This window comes from Furipterus horrens, unplaced genomic scaffold, assembly GCF_987537825.1.
Source record: "Furipterus horrens unplaced genomic scaffold, mFurHor1.1.pri manual_scaffold_4, whole genome shotgun sequence".
Classification (NCBI taxonomy): domain Eukaryota; kingdom Metazoa; phylum Chordata; class Mammalia; order Chiroptera; family Furipteridae; genus Furipterus; species Furipterus horrens.
Genome location: NW_028327174.1, coordinates 49113282 through 49133517, shown reverse-complemented (window position 1 = coordinate 49133517; position 20236 = coordinate 49113282). Strand labels below are relative to the sequence as shown.

The window sequence follows — 20236 nt, the reverse complement described above, 5'->3', positions numbered from 1 at the left end:
TTGTGGTCAGTCACTTTGGCTTTACCTCTTGATTGGGCTAGACATGAGTCCCAAGTTTACCTGCCTTAGTATTCTTATTCTGACTGTATTGATATCTGTCTCCTCTCTCACCTTGCTATCGTTTCCTCCACCAAAATGAAAAAAAACACAGGAAAGTTCCAAACTTTAGAATGTAGGGTCTGGAGCTTCCTATTTACTGCTTTACTGGATCTCCCTCTTGATATAGAGTAGCCTTCTCAATGGCATGTGACAAAGAGGCACATCAACCTTTTCAAAAATATGCTTCTTAATCCATTTAAGATTAGACTAGTAAAAACATTGATTTAAAAAAAAAATTGTTTTTGGAAAGCAGAGAATATATAACACTTCCACTTTAGTAATTAGTACTGGTCAGACTTCAAGGCCTCTTGATTTTATTAGGAGTGCAATTGAAAAGAAAATTAAAACATTTTAAACTCTAAACAAAGAAAAGTAGAGTAAAATGATTTTGCTCATGCTTAGAATCATTATCAGTGTCTTCTCCTTGGAAAATATGTTAAATTAGGTTGCCAAACTGGCATTTAGTAGGTAAGATGATTTAAAGCATCCTGCTATTTATTTATAATAACCAAGTAAATTCCAGTGTTAACAGAAACTACTGTTGGTTGCTTTCCTAGTAAGTGGTTGGCTGATACATGTTTTTTAAGATATAAAGTTTATTTCATTATGTCCATAAAAGCATTGCCTGTCCTTGTAGAAAAAAGTAGAAAATACTCAGCATGTTATTATTGGAACACAGCCAAAATTAAATTTTTGGTGTATTTCCTTATAGTTTTATGTGTGTTTATATTTGTATTATAACTAATCTTATTTGTGGCATGGGCAAGTCCATTTCTTAATAATGACAATACTAGGCTAAATCATTGCCAGAAAATGAGGTCCTGCAAGCCCCTATTGGTCCTTCTCTAGCTTTGTTTGATGACATCAACAGTGGAGGGTTCAGTGGTTTCATTGATTAGGGATGGAACAACCTTATTCCTGTAAAACAGAATGCTTGATCCTGTGCCTCTCCCTTGCATTTTAAAGCTCATGTCTCTGTCACATGCCATTGAGAAGGCTACTCTAGTTTATCTTTAGTCTCAGATTTCACGAACCTGTCAGGGTAATTTCCATTTTTTGATAGACGTCTCTAGTTAGATCATTCCCTAATCCAATTTTAGCAAAAATATGTGAGAGACAAAAATTTTTATTGTTACTACTTTGCATTTAATTTAAAGGTAATTTTCTGGTCCTTTAAGAGACTCATTTTCATTAGCCTCATGTCTCTATCCTTTAAGTAATGGTAATAGATGCTAAGCATAGGTAATGATTACTAAGGAAGGAAGTTGTAATTCATTTTGAAAGTAAATTTAATTATTAGATTAGGTTCATCCACTGGTGAATCAACTGGTACTAATACCACCCCTGACTGCTGCTTTTTAAATATCTTATTTACCCTGAATCCTGATAATCCTCATCAACTGAAAAAGAAAAAACAAGAAACCAACAACACAATACAAAACTTATATTTTTGTCTGCTGCCTTTTTGGAGAGATTATGAAAAGCTACATTAAATATTTTGAATGACAAATATATAATGTGCAAAAGTTCTATAGTAATATGCTTTGAAAGAGGATTTTCAAAGTGATGTTGACGGACCAAAATTTAGGAAGTAGAGAATTATCATTCTTCTTTTTCCACTGGTGACGCTAAGAGTTCCGTAGCCTAACATCTGAAGTTATTTCGAAGACCTTGTTTTAAATTGTCCAGTCCTGATGATTAGGGAGGAGGGTATAGAAATTATTCAACTCTTAGCTGAAACTTGGACATTTTTATTACCCCTACTTTTAGGCCACAAGTCAGAAAATTCAAATAATAATAAACAATTCTCACTTAGTCTGATTGCAGCAGCAAGCATCGGAGTATTGATATGTCTGTTGATTATGGCATTAAATGACTGAAGGATACTATATCAGAACCAGATGCATATGATGGGTCATTCCTGCCATAAGCTGGCCAGAATAAGCAGCAATTAGGTTACATCTGCTCTTAGAGTCTCTGAATTGTGAACATGGTAATTAAAAATGGAAGACACCAGTTGCTTATTAAGCAATAACTGTTGTTCATTTGAATTACAATTCTCCTTGGCCCTCCACCTGCTTTCTTACTGGTCTGGCCTACCTTCTTTCAGGCCCAGGCCTGGGAGTGCTTGCAAGATATAGTTGGGGTAAAATGTTGACTTTTGGTGGACACCACGGAGTCACATTGATGCAGATAAGGCACATGGCTGTGGCAGGATTCAGCTCCTTCAACAATTTTCAGGTTAGTATGGCTGAATCAATTATAGTTTGTAGAAGTTCCCTTACTGCAAACTTATGCGCAGTTGAGACTGGAATCTTCCATGAGAGACATGGTAATATGCCACATTACTTTGGAATACACTATTGGATATGGTTGCAGTCATATGGAGAACCACTGTATGTATTTGTTTAATTTATTCAAACTTTTATTCCTTTAGATAACCCTTCCTCAGACAGTTTTCTTGGCTCAGGAGACTTAAGAACCTTTGGCCAGAGTGCAAATGGCCAGTGGAGAAATTCTACTCCAGCATCAGGTTCAACTTTACAAAAATCAAGAAACAGCCGAAGTCTTTACCTCGAATCCCGAAAGACCTCAAGGTAGGTATTTTGGCTGCTTAATTCACAAGCCCTTCCTGCAACATAAGAGAAAATGGCTGTAAGGTAGTTGGTACGTTGGCATTTTAAAAGAGTAACACCATTTTTGAACTTTAAACCATAGCAATATGGACAAGTTCATTTTAAACTTCCCACTTACAGTTTACTTAGTGCTGAATTTTGGTGACAGCCAAATCTTATCATTAGAGAAGAGATTTTTGAGGGCAGCCTGGGTGGATATGAGTATACCGGGACCCTTCAGCCTCTATAGTTATTGTGAATCTGAAAGTGAAAATCAGTTTCTACCACGTCAGTAGCAAAGAACCTAGCTCTCACATAACAGAGACCTGACTTAAACCAAGGCAGCTCTTCACCTCATGGCCTTAGTCAGCTAGACCTAAGCTACTTCTGTTAGAAAATAATCACAAAGAACTTTATCTTATTTACCCTGACTTTGTAAGCCCTACCTATTCCTTCATCAAGTTTATACTGGTTGTTAAAGGCAGATGAAATTTGGCTTAAAAACTCCATCAGGTGCTTTATTATATCAGTAAAATATTTCTTCTTTAAAATAGTATTTATGACTTAAACTTTACTGTGGTGATGGGTTTTTAGGAATGTGATATTTAATTTTCTTCTTAGTCAAGGCTGAGCTTTCTGGTGTTGATTAAAATCAATAAGATGGCTTTTATTTTATGATTATCAGCACATGGACTCTAGAGACATGTTTCAGTACTCCCAAGGATCATCTTCCCACTTCTTAATATTTAAAAAACTTATACCAGAATTCATTAATACATTCACATTGTAAAAATTAAAACATCGCTAATAAAGGTAAAGATACCATGTCCAGTATCCACAATCTTATTCTCATCCCCTTGTGTTTCCTTCCAAACCTTTTCCTATGCTTGTTCTTTTTTCACTCTCTTACTCATATATTGCATAATATATATGCCACGTATACTATGAAAGTTATATTATTTCCTCTTCATTAAAGATATTCTATATGTATCACTTGGCAGGTTTTTTTTTTTTTTTTAACTCAACAATGTCATATTGTTATTTTTAAAGTAACATTTCAAAAACAGTACATGTGCTTTGTAAAAATTTTGTAAATACAGATAAGCAAAAATAAAAAATATCTTGCATTCCCGTCAATCAGAGATCTCCTGTGTAATATCTTAGTACATTATCTTCCCAGATATTTTTCTCTGCATTTATATACATTTTTTTTCAAAAACAAATTCATACTATGCATGCTGTTTTGTAATCTTTTTCAATCACCTCCTTTTTTCCATTCAGTGAATTTTATCTTGTACTCTAACTAAATTATATTCAAAATTTCCTAGTTGACTCAAAAGTATCCTTTACAGATAATTTGTTCAAACCAGGATCTAATCTAGGATTGCATCTATATTGTAGTTATTGCCCTAAGTCTCTTACAATTTTGAACAGAACCCCCTTACCTGAAGACATGTTTATTGATTTTAGAGAGAAAAGAAGGGAGGGAAAAAGGGAAAGAAACATCGAAGTGAGAGAGAAACATTGATTGGTTACCTCTCATATGCACACTGACTGGGGCCTGAACTGACAATCCAGGCATGTGTCCTGTCAGGGAATTGAACCCATGACTTTTTGGTCTAGGGATGACGCCCAACCAACTGGGCCACACAGGCCAGGGCAGAACAGTCCCTACCCCTTTTATTAATGACATGACTTTTTTTCTGTATAATGTTCCACTTTTTGGATTTGACAGATTTCTTCCTTTGTCTTCTGTCTGTATTTTTTGTAAACTAGATTCTTGACTTGAATAAAAGCTGATGCTATCTTATATCGTATTAGGAAACCTACATTGACCTCTGGTCCAAATAAGGGCCAGGTAACAGTCTAGTCCTTATTTGTACAGTTCGATTTCTTTCCCCTTTGTGACTAGAATGTAACCTAATGATGCTACTTTGGCATTATATGAATGACCAGTTTCACATCACACTCATGGTTATTAATCTCAATTGATAATCCTTATCTGGTAATAATTTTTTTAAATCGAGGTATAATTGATGTATGACATTAGTTTTAGGAGTACTACATAATTATTCCATATTTGTATATATTGTGAAATGACCACCACAATAAGTTTCATTAACATCCGTCACCATACATAGTTACAAAATTTGTGTGTGTGTGTGTGTGTGTGTGCTGAGAACTTTTAAGGTTTAATCTTTCAAATAAGCAATACAGTATTATTAACTATATTCACCATGCTATACATTATATCCCCATGACATTTATTTTAAACAGGAAGTTTGTACCTTTGAGCCCCCTCTGAGCTTAAAATAATTTATTAGAGTTAATGAAATAATACTTTCCTAATTTTATTTTATTTCTCTACATTTATTGATTGGCACTCAGCTATAAAGGAGAGCTCTTTTTCCTCATTAGCTGGAGCTATTTGGTTACCTTGAAATACATTTCCACTGGGAAGGCAGGATATATGATCAGATCTTGTTTTTACTGCCAATTTTTAGAGTAAGTTGTTTTCTTTTTAATAGCCACTTCATGTGGTTTAAATGAATTTTTCTTTTTCTTTTAGTATCATTATGGATTCAGTGTGTTTCAGTCCACTACAATCATTTTTTTAAAAACCCTTACTTGTACAATCATTTTTTTAGTGCTTACATTCTTACAACTTTTGCCAGTGGGAGCTCAAGCTTACTTCTGCATCTGACCCAACCTTTTAATTGTTGGTAGCACCCTTGCTCTGGCATTGCAAGATGCACTCATACTGTTTCTTTAGGAAAAAAAAGAATTTCTTCATTAAAACAAATGCAACATACTTTCTAGGAAGCATAAATACAAAGACATTGAAGGGAATTCATTGTATCTTCACCAAACAAATAATACTGCCCTTGCTATCTACTCCTGGCTGTGTCTGCCTATCCCAAGAAAATAAGTTAGTTCCTTAAAATTTGAGGCCTTCCTCCATTCTCCACTCGAACACATATACAAACTATTAGAGTTTAAGAGTTAGAGTATATGTGCTTTTTTGATTTTCATTTGGCCTAGTCTGATTCATTTGGACCCAGACCACATGTACTAATTTAAAGAGTTGATTTTATTGAACTCAGTTTAGTCAGCTGTGTATCTCTATTTTGCATCCTCAGCAAAAAGAAAAAAGAAAAAAAATTATTATGTTGATAGCAAGTACCTCAGACTTGCTTGGTAATGATAAATGAGAAAGAGCACATTGAAAAAGGCTTTAAATTATTTACCTATCCTTAGAGATAGATAAGACTGGATTTGAATTTACAAAAATATTTTACCTGCCAATTGTTTCCATTATTTGGGGTGCAAATAATATAAAGAAAACAAAAACGAAATTCTCCTTCAGAGGAGGTAAATAGTGAGGCCAGAAGGAGAGTTCAGGAGTGATGCAGCCTAGTAAACACCCTTCTGCTGCTTTTAATGAAGAATGGGAGCCCTCTGTTGGTGTTTTAGGAAAATTTAAAATTCAATTTAAAAGCTTAGTTGAGAGTCTTAGGTTTTATCCACCCCTGCATATTCAAACTCAAAATAATTCCCTTCAAAGGGCTTGAGGCAGGGTGCTGTAGCTAGTAGAACTCAGGTTTCTGAAGAAGTCGTAATATGATATGCTTTCTGTCATATCACACAAGTCTCTAGTTCCTGACTAAAGGAACTTATTTAGATTGTGAAGCTAAGACATACAATTTTAGGTGTTTGATAATTATATAGTTTGGCAGTCTTAAGACCTCTTACATGGCAGAATCTGATATAGCAATCCATGTATTATTTCTCGTATATATCCCTTAAATGGTACATCTGTCATTCTACCTGTTAATTTTTTATTTTTGTTATTTCTTGAATGTGAAAATAATCACTGGGTTAGATTTTCTTACCGTACTATTCTTTTCTTACAAACTTTTTTTTTTAGTGGATTATCAAACACTTTTATGGGAAAGTCAAACCATCACTGCCATGTATCTGCATATGAAAAATCTTTTCCTATTAAATCTGTCCCAAGTCCATCTTGGAGTGGTTCATGTCGTCGAAACCTTTTGAGCCCCAAGAAAATACAGAGGCGACATGTTAGTACGGCAGAAGAGGTAAGGAACACCTGCAACAAAAGCTCCAGGTAGAATCTTTCCCTACCTTCAGCCATTTGTGCCCTCCCAATGTAGATGTGTATTAACTGTTCCAGTGACTTAATCTTTTCTATGTTCTTTCTTTCTTTCTTTTTTTTTAAATGCTGTCATCTGTTCTAATGAAATTAAAGAGATATTTTAGTGTAGGATTTATTTATTTTTACCATCTTCTGTTCCTGTTGGACAGTAGATATAATCTTCATTATTACCCAAATAGTTTCTCATACATCAGACTATCTTTTCTCTCTTTTTTGCCATCTCTTCTCTCATTTTTTGGACCCTTTCTAAACTTTTGTTTCATGTGGCAAAAATTTTAACCTTGCTGGATTTGATAAAATACCCATGCTTACCTCTTACTAGGACAATTTTTCCTCAATATAAAAGAAAAATCAAGAAGCTGGCTAAATAATTTACATCCTTTTTATTGTAAGTAAAAGGTACTTTTGAGATCATAGATTTTCCCCAAAAGAAAGAAGTTCTCTTGACACTTGAGTTGTTGTATTCATTTAGTAAACCTAAAAGAAATAGTGAATTCTGTAAATACATTATAGCATATAACTTACACAATAAGAAATGTGCTTATACCTGTTAAATATTTATTATGTATCGATAGTTGGCTTTGGACTGATTGCTGTGGAGATGCAAATGAGTAATAATGACGTTACATTTATATAACTTTAGAGCAGTGGTTCTCAACCTTCCTAATGCCGTGACCCTTTAATACAGTTCCTCATGTTGTGGCGACCCCCAACCATAACTAAAGTATAGTGATTAATCACAAAAACAGTATGTAATTATATATGTGTTTTCTGATGGTCTTAGGCGACCCTGTGAAAGGGTTGTTGGACCCCCAAAGGGGTCGTGACCCACAGATTGAGAACCACTGCTTAGAGTTTCCAGTGTGCTTTCTACATTATTGTTTTGAATCCTTTTATCCCTGTGATTTCGGTAGAAATGAGATAATATCCACATTTTATAAATTTGGAAAGTAAAGGTCAGAAGTCATACAACTAGTCATTGACTAGCCTGCAACCCAGGTCTGAAGGATTCTAGTCTGGTGTGCCTTCTGATTCACAACCTGGTGATGTGGTTCCTTCCCATTGGAGCTTACAGGTCGTGGAGTCAAGAATAATTATATAATTTGGTAATAAAGATCTCTTAGGTGGCAAAACTTGATTATTTGTGACTTAGTAAAAATGCTGTACTTTTTTTTTAACTTGAAGTTGTAGGGAATCTATACTGTTCAAGCAGAGGGTGGTAGAACTAGTAAATCATAGTAGGGAAAAGGATAGGTAAGAAACTGGCAAGAGCTGGTGATAAGAGCTGAGCAATAGTTATGAAAAAGACTTATTTTTCATTGAACCTTTTGTATTAGGTTGGCCAAAAAAGTTCATTTGTTGTTTTCTGTAAGATGGCTCTAGTAGCACTTAATTGTCTTTAACTTCACTCAAAACAATTTTGTTAGGTTGGATTGTGACAGCTGTCATATCAGCATGCATTTAAAAAGAACATCAAAATAGGTGAATTTTTGTGTAGTCATTTTAATTTTGAAGATAGAAGAAATGTGCAATATTTTTGGCATATGATGCTTTATTATTTCAAGAAAGGTAAAAACAACTGAATCGCAAAAAGAAGATTTGTGCAGTGTATGGAAAACGTGCTGTGACTGATTGAACATGTCAAAAGTGGTTTGCGAAGGTTCGTGCTGGAGATTTCTCGTTGGATGATGCTGTATGGTCAGATAGGCCAGTTGAAGTTTATAGTGATCAAGTCGAGAGATTAATTCAGAACAGCCAATGTCATACCACGTGGGAGGTAGCCCACATACTCAAAATATCCAAATCAATAAAGTTATTGGCGAAAATGAAAAATGTCTCTTTTATTTTATGGAAAAAACTAAACGGACTTTTTGGCCAACCCAATACTGTTGTATTTAGTGTCGTGTATGTATTAGTTATTACATACATATATATTTTTTAATTACTAGAGTTGTGGGTTTATGCTTCTGCTGGAGCCTTGGAAGCCTACTGAGTAAGAGAGGCTTGCGGGGGGAAGGAGACAGCAACAACATGGCAGCTGGATATAGGCCTTCCAACACTGCCCTGCCCTGGGTGGCTGCCCCTGGGATCACCGAGATTCTTTAGACTGTCTGTGTTCATTGTAAGCTCACCATTCACTCAAAAGCCAGCCAGTGCTTTGGACCACTCAGCCTCTTCTTTTGCCTTCACTGAGGACTTGGGCTGGCTGGGCCATAGGTTGGGACAATGGAGGACATAAAGATAGGGTTCCTCTTCTTTCTGCAGTGTCAAGAAGATGCCAAGGATTGAACCTATTCTATGAAACAAGAGATCTCTAAAGAAAATTTTGCCTCACTTGTTTTTAGGTCTATATTCTGCTATGAAAAGTGGTAGTACAGAAACATGGCATAACCCATGTAATATGAATAAGAAAAAATATTGGACCAAACTTTGTTAAATCAAACTTTCAACAGATTAGATATTTAGTCTTGATATTACAGGTAACCCAGCTTAAGATATAATACTTTTCCCCTTGAGATTAAATAGTTTATTGGTTGGAGCTTATACGCTGGAGAAGTTACTTTCCATGGAAATGTTAGGATCTCCAGAGGAGATGGAGTTGCTAATGTTAAAGAAGGAAAATTATGTATTAATCTTACTGCTGGATTTGTCCATCACCTTCAGGAATATGAAGCCATCTGCAAAATTAACATGATTATGTTACCACTGCACTGTTGAGTCTTATAACAGGGCTTTGAAGAGGATACTTGAAAAGGAATTTGGAAATACTCAAGTGCTGGCTGTACTGCCACTTGACTGATGGCTGACTCAAGGGCAACATTAAAAACTACTATCCAATAGGGTAACCACTACCTGCATGCCCTATTTAAATTAATTCAAGTTACATTTTAAAAGTTTAGTTTCTCAGTTACACTAGCTACATTTTTTAAAGGTATTCATTAACTACATATGGCTGGTGGCTGCCATATTTGGCACAGCAGATACAGAACATTTCTATTATTAGAAGGTTCTGTTAGTGCAGTTAAAGAGGATGTGAAATTCTGTTTAGGAAAGAAAATACTATGGGATGGTAAGAATGTTAAGTGGTAAGTATACAAGCAGTTTCTTTTCAATTATATGTTGCTTCCAGACATGCTTTTCTGCCACATACTTAGCAATATTTTAAGGTGTTGGACTTTCTTAATACTGACAGTGATGCTTTTTTCTTTAAAAAAAAATAACTTTATAATAACTTATAAATCAAGAATTTTGGAATTAAAAAAAATTATTGAATTATGCACCTTTCATACTTGGAATTTATATAGTAAAAAAATATCACTTTAAACAAAATCTGGGGGGACTTACGAAGTTATTTAGGTAATTTATAACAGTAGGATTTAGTGGTTTGCTAATATTTATTTTGTGTTCTCTGTTAAACTTTTATAATTTTACAATTCATTTTTATGATGAAGCCAATTACAGAAGCATCTAAATGCAAGACTCTTGTCACATTTTTTTTCTCAACAGAAATCAGCACCTTAATTACCCTGTACTGTTTTAAACTTTCCTTGGTTGGTCCTTTATTAGGCTTAAAACATAACAGCCATCTTTGTTTAACATACTACCCAATTATTGCTTCCTTTCCTTTTAACTTCCTAATTTGCTTACTTGATACAAAAGTTTAATAAATAATACACAGCAAAAGATGTTTTCTTTTACTTTATAGTACCAGATGCTTGCAAAAAGGATATGTTCGCAGTTTCAAGTGACTTACCACTTCTACATTTTCTTTTGGTAAAGCCAGATGTTATATAGTTCTTTGGAGAGTTGTCTAGAGTATCTTGTCTTTGTCTGAAATAGTTTTTAATGAACTATAATATACCCAGTATAGTTTTTTGTTGCTGTTGTTTGGTTGTTTTAATGAAGTCCCCAAAAGAAAAATACTTTGCATCATTTTTTTAAAAGATAAATTCTTGTGACCTCCAAATTAACATGTAGAACAATGAAAAGTTCTTAAGCTTTTTCCTGTAATTTCTTTTTTAAACCATAAATTAGTTTAAACTGAAAGTATGAGGAGGCTTGAAGAGACTGCAGATAAGTATTTAGAATATGGAACTTTTATTTGTTTATTTTATGTTGTCTAATGACTGTGAGGTCCTTTGGGCTCATACAGAAGCTTTTCTTTTAAGTTGTATTTATTAGGAAATTGTGTGTGTGTTAAACTGATTTTAAAGAATCAATTCTCTACATTGATTTAATCTAGATTTCTCATAATTTGTATTACTTCAGTCACTTAATGGTACCTTGGTTCTTCATAAGTATAAAAATTGATTCAAAGAAAACATTTTGCTATGTGATGTGAGGGAGGAGGGAAGTATTTTTAATTTTTATAGTTGAAGTCTTTAGGACCTTTCTGTCTCACTGTTCTCAGGGTTCTCTTGAGGTCTTTATATGATGAGACTATATTTTTACATTCCCTTTGTATGCTAAGTAACCTGTTACAACAGTTTATCGGCTTTTCTTTCCTCCCTATGATGTGATAATGCAGTAAAAGCTTTTTATTTTAATTTAATTTTTTAAATTATATTTTATTGATTATGCTATTACAGTTGTCCTGATTTTCCCCCCTTACCCTCCTCTCCACCCAGCACCTCCACTCCCTCAGGCAGTCCACTCACCATTGTTCATGTCCATGGATTATGTGTATAAGTTCTTCAACTACTCCATTTCCTATACTGTACTTTACATCCCCATGGCTATTCTGTAACTTCCTATTTGTACTTCTTCATCCCCTTACCTCTTCACCCATTTCCCCACAACCCCTCCCATTTGGCAACCATCAAAATGCTCTCTGTATCCATGATTCTCTTTCCTTCCAGCTTTTTAGATTCAATTGTTTATAGATTTGTATTTTTTGCCATTTTATTGTTCATAGTTTTGACCTTTTTCTTAAATAAGTCCCTTTAACATTTTATATAATAATGGGTTGGTGATGATGAACTCCTTTAGTTTTTTTCTTGTGTGGGAAGCTCTTTGTCTGCCCTTTGATTCTCAATGATAGCTTTGCTGGGTAGAGCAATCTTGGCTGTAGGTCCTCGCTTTTCATTACTTTGAATATTTCTTGCCAATCCCTTCTAGCCTGCAAAGTTTCTTTGGAGAAATCAGCTGACAGTCTTAAGGGAACTCCCCTATAGGTAACTAACTTCTTTTCTCTTGTTGCTTTTAAGATTCTCTTTATTTTTAACCTTTGGCATTTTAATTATGTGTCTTGGAGTGAGTATCTTTCATCCATCTTTTTTGGGACTCTCTGTGCTTCCTGGACTTGCATGTCTGTTTTCTTCACCACATTAGGGAAGTTTTCTTTTATTGTTTTTTCAAATAGATTTCCAATTTCTTGCTCTTCTCTTCTCCTTCTGGCACTCCTGTGATGCGAATGTTGTAATGCTTCAAGCTGTCTCAGAGGCTGCTTACACTATCCTTGCTTCTTTTTAATTCTTTTTCCTTCTTGTTCTGATTGGTTATTTTTTTGCTTCCTTATGTTCCAAGTCATTGATTTGATTCTCAGCTTCATCCACTCTACTGTTGATTCCCTGTAAATTGTTCTTTATTTCAGTCAGTGTATCATTTGTTTCTGACTGGATTGTTTTTATGCTGTTGAGGTCCTCACAAAGTTCCTTGAGCATCCTTATAACCAGGGTTTTGTACTCTGCATCTGACAGATTGCTTATCTCCATTATGTTTAGCTCTTTTTCTGGAGTTTTGTTGTGTTCTTTCATTTGGGCTGTGTTTCTTTGTCTCCTCATTTTGGCAGCCTTCCTTTGTTTGTTTCTATGTATTGGGCAGAGCTGCTACGAGTCCCTGTCTTGTTAGCATGGTCTAATGTAGTGGGTATCCTGTAGTGTCCAGTGGCACAGCCTCCCCTGTTACCTAAACTGGGTACTTGAGCTGTGCCCTTCTTTTCTTTTCTTTCTTTTTCTTTTATTTTGAGGTGTGCCCTTCATGTGGGCCGAGTACACCCTCCTCTTATAGTTGAGCCTTGTTTGCTGTTGGCAGGTCAATGGGAGGGATTTACCCAGGCCAGCCAGCTGCAAGGAGTGTCTGTGAGCACTGACCACCAAACTCCACCCTCTGTGGAGGATCAGCTGTGCAGCGGTGGGGTGGTGGTTCTCCCAGCCAAAGCTTTTTAAAATCTACTTTGGTGAGACAGTGGAAATGAACTGAAATGACTGGTTACTTAAAGAGTTAATATCTCTTCAAAGGGATGGGGGTGGTGGAAATGGGGACATGTATAATAATGTTAACAATTAAAAAGAGAGTTAATAGCTCTTACAAGCTACAGACTAAAAGAATCTTCATAAGTGAGTTTAGGTTATAATAAAGAGGCATTTATTTTAATTATGGATTTTAAGTTTGTTTCTCAAATAGTCATATCTTCTCCAATAGAATAGTCAAAAACAAACACACGAACAAAAAAAACAACAACAAAAGAATAGCCAAAAATGAATTTGCTCATTGATATTAATTTATACATTGTAATTGTATTTTTTTCACCATTATAATTTTTTGTTCTGTCACTGAAGTGACTGCCCAATATTGTAGACAGTTTTATTACAAATGCTAGAAAAGAGGACTACCATCATTGTGGACATAATATTAATGTCTAAGTGATAAAATAATTGGGTTTCTTTTCTTTTTTGGTTTTTTAATTGTAAAACAGCTTTTATGGAGACATAATTTAAATCCCAACAAGTCTTCTAATTTCTCCACACCTTCCACAATACTTGTCATGGCTCTCCTAGAGGGTGCGAAGTGAAATATTTTTAAATTGATTATGCTGTTACAGTTGTGCTGATTTTTTCCCCTTGACCCTCCCCACCTCCTGGTACTCCCACTCCCTCAGGCAGTCCCCACACCTTTGTCCATGTCCATGGGTCATGCATATAATTTCTTTGGCTACTCCATTTTCTATACTGTACTTTACATCCCCATGGCTATTCTGTAACAGAGAATGTTACAAGTTTATTTTTTCTGTTGGGTCTATTTTTTTCATCAAATGGTTTCAACTAGCTGTGCCTTGTCTTACCTCTAAACTATTTAAATTTAAGAATAGCTTTCCCTTTAGGAATTGTCATGACTCATAGTTCAAGGTGTATCTTGTTAGATCAGTAACATTATACTGTCAATGAAATTTTCTATGTAGCAAAAAATGAATCAAGAAGAAAAAATTTAGTCTGTTTACTTTTGCATAGATCATTGCTTAGTACATCCTGACTTTAACAAACATTTGTAACTTAATAAAGTGCTAATGCATATTTTGAAATGGCACAGTGCAAGATGCTGTTAGCCCTGGCACAAAGTATAATTATTTTGTGAAGACTAGTGGTTGTATTAAATTATATATAGGATTTAAAGGAAAAAAATAGAGGGCATGTTATTATTTTTTGTATATTTTATTGATTATGTTGTTATAATAGTTCCAGTTTTTTCCCCAGAGGGCATATTATTTAGTGAGTGCAGCCCATTGCTTTAGGGCAGTGATTTTCAACATGTGTGCCACAGAATTTTTAAAACATGCAATACCTGACTATTCAGACAGGGGCACTGACCTCTTTTCCCTTAAATTGTTGAAGAAATAAATGGCAACAGCCAACACAACAATAGCTGTCCAGTGTAAATGCATTGTCTTGAGCCATAAATATATAGGTCATATAATAGGGTTGCATCATATTGGTCATGTTGCATAATAAGGTTGTGTCTGATTGGTTAATTTTTGGTACCAGAAAGTCTCATATACAAATACAGGCACTTGATTTTTTTTTAAAAGTCACTTGGGAGTAAAAAGGGTAGGTAATTACTATTAGGTTTGCTTTTTTTCTTTCTTTAATTTTTTTTTTGTATGCCACAAAATTTTATTAATTAGTTTATGTGTGCCATGAAATGAAAAAGATAGAAAATCGCTGCTTTAGGGGATCTATATGGAGTAGATGCTTGACCATGGTTACAAGTCCTCATGTAACCTGGTTTTCTGCTACGTGACCTCATTTCTTACTACTCTTCTGATTTACACTGACCTTTCTACTCCTTGAACACATCAAAGTACATTCCTGTCTCAGGGCTTTTGCATTTGTTGTTTCTTTGTCTGGCATATTCTTATAAATTTCTTTGACTTACTTCCTCCCTTTATTTAGGTTTATATTGAAATATCACCGTTTAAGAGAGGTCTTACCTGTCCCCACTGTTGCCCCTTCATCACTTTCTATAATTTTGTTCATACTCTTTATCTATAATTTTGTTGATACTACCTGACTAGTTTTGTTGTTTTTCAATCCTTAAACTGTAATGTAAGCTCTACAAGGGCAGGAACTTTATTTTATTCAAAGCAATCTCTCCAGTGACTATAGCATAGTTGGTATTTAAGTAAATAAATGAATAAATGAATTTTATGGAGCTTGTGCTTTTCCCTAAGTTCAGTATTAAGAGTTAAGAGAAATAAGTATGTGTTGGAGATAAAAACTATCTCTGAAAAGTACACTCTTTAAAAAAATCTAATGCCATAGAGAACTGTTAGCAAGATATTACATTCAGATCTTCACTGTTCTGGTTACTTTCTTGTGATTTTTTCTAACAGGTATCAAGAATCAAGGGTTTTTTAAAATCTTAATTTAGAAGTCCTCAAATGTTTTATTACTAGGACTTATCAATTGACTCAAAAATGGTTGCTTCTTGGCCTTCTGGTTTCATATCCTGTAGTTTCTCTGCATTATTATTTATATATATGCCCCATAATTTTCCAAAATATGCTATCTGGCATTTACTAAACATATCTACTTTATAGTTTTCTAGAATATCCTTAATGAGCCATAATTCTTAATTATAAATATCTTGAGGACTCTGCCTGAGCTCTGGCAGGGCTTTTGGGAATCTAGATGTTACCTTCGGAAACACTTGCCTCATTGGATGTGTTAAGGATTTTTATTTTCTTTTATAGACAGTTCAAGAAGAAGAAAGAGAGATCTACAGACAGCTGCTACAGATGGTCACAGGGAAACAGTTTTCTGTAGCCAAACCCACCACACATTTTCCTTTACACCTGTGAGTCACAGAAACATTATTTCAAATGAATTTAATTCTACATGTGTTATATAATATTGAAACTATATTCTTCTCTTGCTAGATCTCGATGTCTTAGTTCTAGTAAGAATACTTTGAAAGACCCACTGTTTAAAAATGGAAACTCTTATGCAGCTCAGATTATTGGCTCTGATTCTTCATCATCTGGATCTGCCAGCATTTTGACTACCCAGGAACAACTGTCCCACAGTGTGTGTTCCTTATCGTCTTATACTCCAGATGTTTCATTCGGACCCAAAGATTCTGATCCTCTCCATCAACTCCAACACCACCACTCTCTTCCACATCAGCCAGATAACTTACCAGCGTCAGATGCACAATCCAAAGGTAAAAATGGTATTGTATAACTATATTTTCAATATACTTTAAATATATTTCCTATATACTTTAACTGTATTTACTAATAGCCAATTTATTGGATCTGTGTGAATTGTAATACAAGGTTGTAAGGCACATGTATCTTAATTAACATATTAATACCTTAAATACATATAATTCACTTAGCCATGCTATGACTAAACTTATAAGAAACTTTTTTCTTATATGGAGATGCAAATTATTTCATAAAGTATTTAAAAGATTTTATTTATTTACTTTTAGAGAGAGGGGAAGGGAGGGAGAAAGAGGAGGAGAGAAATCAGTGTGCAACAGCTAGGGACCTGGCCCACAACCCAGGGATGTGCCCTGACTGGGAATTGAACTGGTGACCTTTTGTTTGCAGGCCAGTGTGCAATCCACTGAGCTACACCAGCCAGGGTTCATATGATATTTATTTATTTATAAATATTTAATTTATTTTTTTTAGAAAGAGAGGAAGGGAGAGAGAAAGAGAAGGAGAGAAACACCAATGTGTGGTTGCCTCTCGCATGCCCCCAACAGGGAATCTGGCCTGCAACCCAGGCATGTGCCCTGACTGGGAATCAAACCAGTGACACTTTGGTTCGCAGGCCAGTACTCAATCCACTGAGCTATATCAGCCAGGGCATATAGTATTTAAAATATTAACTTCCTAAGCAGAGTCTCAAGTCAATGTATGTTAAGCCCAATTATTTCAGTACTTCCTCTGTTTCTAGTACTTTACAATGAACAGTACAGCTGACTCTTGAACAATGCAGGCGTTTGGGGGGGGTTCTGGCTGCCTCCACCTCGTGCACTTGAAAATTCATGTACAACTTTTAGCTCCCCAAAACTTAACTGCTAATGGCCTGTTGTTAACTAGAAGCCTTGATGATAATATAAACAGTTGATTAACACATATTTTGCATGTTACATACTGTGTTCTTATAATAAAGTAAGCTATAGAAAAAGTGTTCTTAAGAAAATCATATGGAAGAGAAAATACATTCACAATATTTATTTTCAAAAACTCCACGTATAAGTGGACCTGTATAGTCAAACCCATGTTGTTAAAGTGTCATCCGTATTCTGATGTTCTAAGAATTTTGGAAAATCTATTAAGTATTGAAGTAAAAGTTCTTAATCAGGTAATACTTACAAAACCTGTGTAATAGATTTAGAATGATTTTAGAGTGATTGCTAGCAAGTTTTTTTTCATTAACTTCCAGCTAATGAAAATATTTCATCTTTTAACATTAATTAAAGTTTTGTTACAGTAATTTTTCTCTTTGCTTAGTTTCCCTTTCTTTAGGTATGTATTATGTGTGTATTTTTGGTATGTATTTAGGTATGTAACTTAAAATTTAAGTTAAATTAGACATTAGGGATCTTTTGATAGATTCATCTCTAAGACTCTCCTTCCTCAGGTCATTTGATTTTTTTCTAATCTATTTCTCACTTTCTTAAAATTCTCACTGGGGAACTAAAATTGTTGGCATTATTATGTAGGTACACATATTCATGAAAACTTGTATTAAATTTTGTGAGGTAATTTACTGAGAACTGTCATTTTTAAAAAATGCCCTTAACCTAAGAAGAAAAAATTATATGGCAGATGTTTAGGTACACCTAAACTGGGACAAATGTACTACATTGAACTGTTCGATTACTTTCCTTGTATTATTTAATAAGTATTTTAAATAAGGTTTTAATCATAGTGCTTTAGAAGGACATGATTCTTGCCTTTATCACACAGAAAATAAATGTTAGAATGATAGAATTTGTACTTTTTGACTCTGCTGCTTCTCTTATAGCTATTTCTTTCTGCTTTCTTTTCCCTTCCGCTCTTCCTCCTCTTCCCCTTCACCTCTACCTTCCCCTTTGCTCTTTCACCTTATTCAGTCTCATGATAGTTCATGAACTAAAGACTTTTGAGATATCTTGGCATGTTCTTGTTCCCCAGAAATAGAGAGAGGACACACAGGGGACAAGCACAGCCCAGGAGTGGAGGCTGAACCTATATATACTTATATTTCAGAGTAACGGCTTTATTTGTGAGGCACACTTAGTGAAGCCCCATTCTTGGCTCAGTGAACATGGACCTGCTGCCTCTCTTTCTCTTCCAGCTTAATCTTTATCTTTATACTGTGTTTTGTTTTGTTTTTTTATAGAAATAGAACATCATAAAGTATGGGAACTTAAACTACAGACATCTAGAATGTATAACTTTGTGAAATTTTATCAGTAATGATATGCTCTTGTGTTTCTTGTTTAGGATCAGACTCTGTGATTTTACTCAAAGTGCAAGAATCCCAAACTCCAACTCCCAGGTAAACTTTGGAAAAAGGACATTATTAACATATTTTCCCCCTCTCTTTAATTATAGTTTTTTTTTTTTTTTACTAAGAGTTACATAATATAAAACTAAAACTGCCTCAATTTGGACCTTTCATGTGTTGCTTGAAGTATTTCAGTGACTTTCTAAGTGGCCTTCCCTTCTCCAGCCTCCATTTTGTTCTTCATTCCACCTTCCACTGTGTTCTCAAATCCATTCTTTGCATTGTTGTTTAGTCCATCTTTCACTCTGTAACCAGAGTGATGTAAAATGCAGAGCTGAGCCCTGGCTGGTGTGGCTCAGTGGATTGAGTGCTGACTTGCAAACCAAAAGGTCCCCAGTTCAATTCCCAGTCAGGGCACATGCCTGTGTTGTGGGCCAGGTCCCCAGTTGGGGATGTGCGAAAGGCAACCACACATTGATGTTTCTCTCCCTGTCTTTCTCCCTCCCTTCCCCTGTAAAAATAAATAAAATCTTAAAGGCATCACTATCTTAAAAATAAATAAATAAATAAAGTGCAGAGTTGATCATTCATTGAACTCCCTCAGGTGTGGCTTATCAGACAGAGAATCAAACTGAAACTTCTTAGTATGGTATACAAAACACTTTCTTCATAAACCTCGCTTCCTATCAGACAGTCTTTTCTTTAACAAGTACTTATTAATAGCATACTGTGTGCCAGGTGCTAGTATAGACTTCGGGGATAATAGCAGTTAACAAAATGAAATCTCTTCTCTCAAAGAGTTTACATTCATGGTATTGTTCTAAGTTGATACAGTTTCTCTTGCTCTCTACCCTTTAGCTGCTAGAGAATTTGATTCACCCAAATCTAAAATATTGCCAGGATGTGGCAGGGCTGGAGTGAACTGGAGGTTAGGATGGGTGACTTGAAATCTACACACTTGTATTTAATTGAAGAGTGTACAGCTCTAGTTAGTAGCCTGCAAATACTGAATATGAATAATCAGGTAAGATACTTCCTAGTATAAAGAAACCAATAAATTTATTTTTGTGGTACATTAAAGTAAAATTCAGATAAAAATTTTAAATTATAGCATAGCCAGAGTAACCATTTGTTAGCTATGTATAAATCTGCTTTAGAGATGTATAAGCATAAATTATGAGATGCCAGAGGAAGTTGATTTAGGCTGCTTTTTCTCTAATATAAATAATGCAGAGTGCTATAAAAACTCAAGTACACCTAATTGAACATAATTAAAATATTGGAATGTATTTTGAAAATAAGTAGTTAGAAGTATCTGCAATACTAATTCAAAGTGATAACCATATAGTGATTATATTATATAGGTTACCCAGTATTTTTGCTTTAAAGTACACTAATAAAATTTGTATTTAATAGGGAAAAAAGGAGCTTTCATTCTAGTTGTAAGGGATATAAGGGGAGAGCTGGGGAAGAAATAGTGAACGAATAAATAAATAAATAAACAAATAAATAAACAGACATATATGCCTGGTGGTGATAAGAGCCATGAATAAATAAAGCAGGGTAATAGATTGGGAAGTGTTATTTATCTAGGGTGGTCATGGCAAGTCTCTGATAAG

General features: G+C 34.7%; 1 protein-coding gene and 1 pseudogene across 1 annotated transcript in view; both read left to right on the top strand.

Moving 5' to 3' along the window:
• SENP1 (SUMO specific peptidase 1) overlaps nt 1-20236 on the top strand; it is a 53549-nt gene that overhangs the window by 6690 nt on the left and 26623 nt on the right. Inside the window, exons 4-8 of the mRNA XM_090273068.1 lie at nt 2537-2696; nt 6643-6814; nt 15860-15963; nt 16046-16329; nt 18614-18668. Coding sequence (XP_090129194.1) covers nt 2537-2696; nt 6643-6814; nt 15860-15963; nt 16046-16329; nt 18614-18668 — 775 coding nt within the window. The remainder of the gene's footprint in view (nt 1-2536; nt 2697-6642; nt 6815-15859; nt 15964-16045; nt 16330-18613; nt 18669-20236) is intronic.
• On the top strand, nt 9118-9609 carry LOC150011661 (serine/threonine/tyrosine-interacting protein pseudogene; annotated as a pseudogene).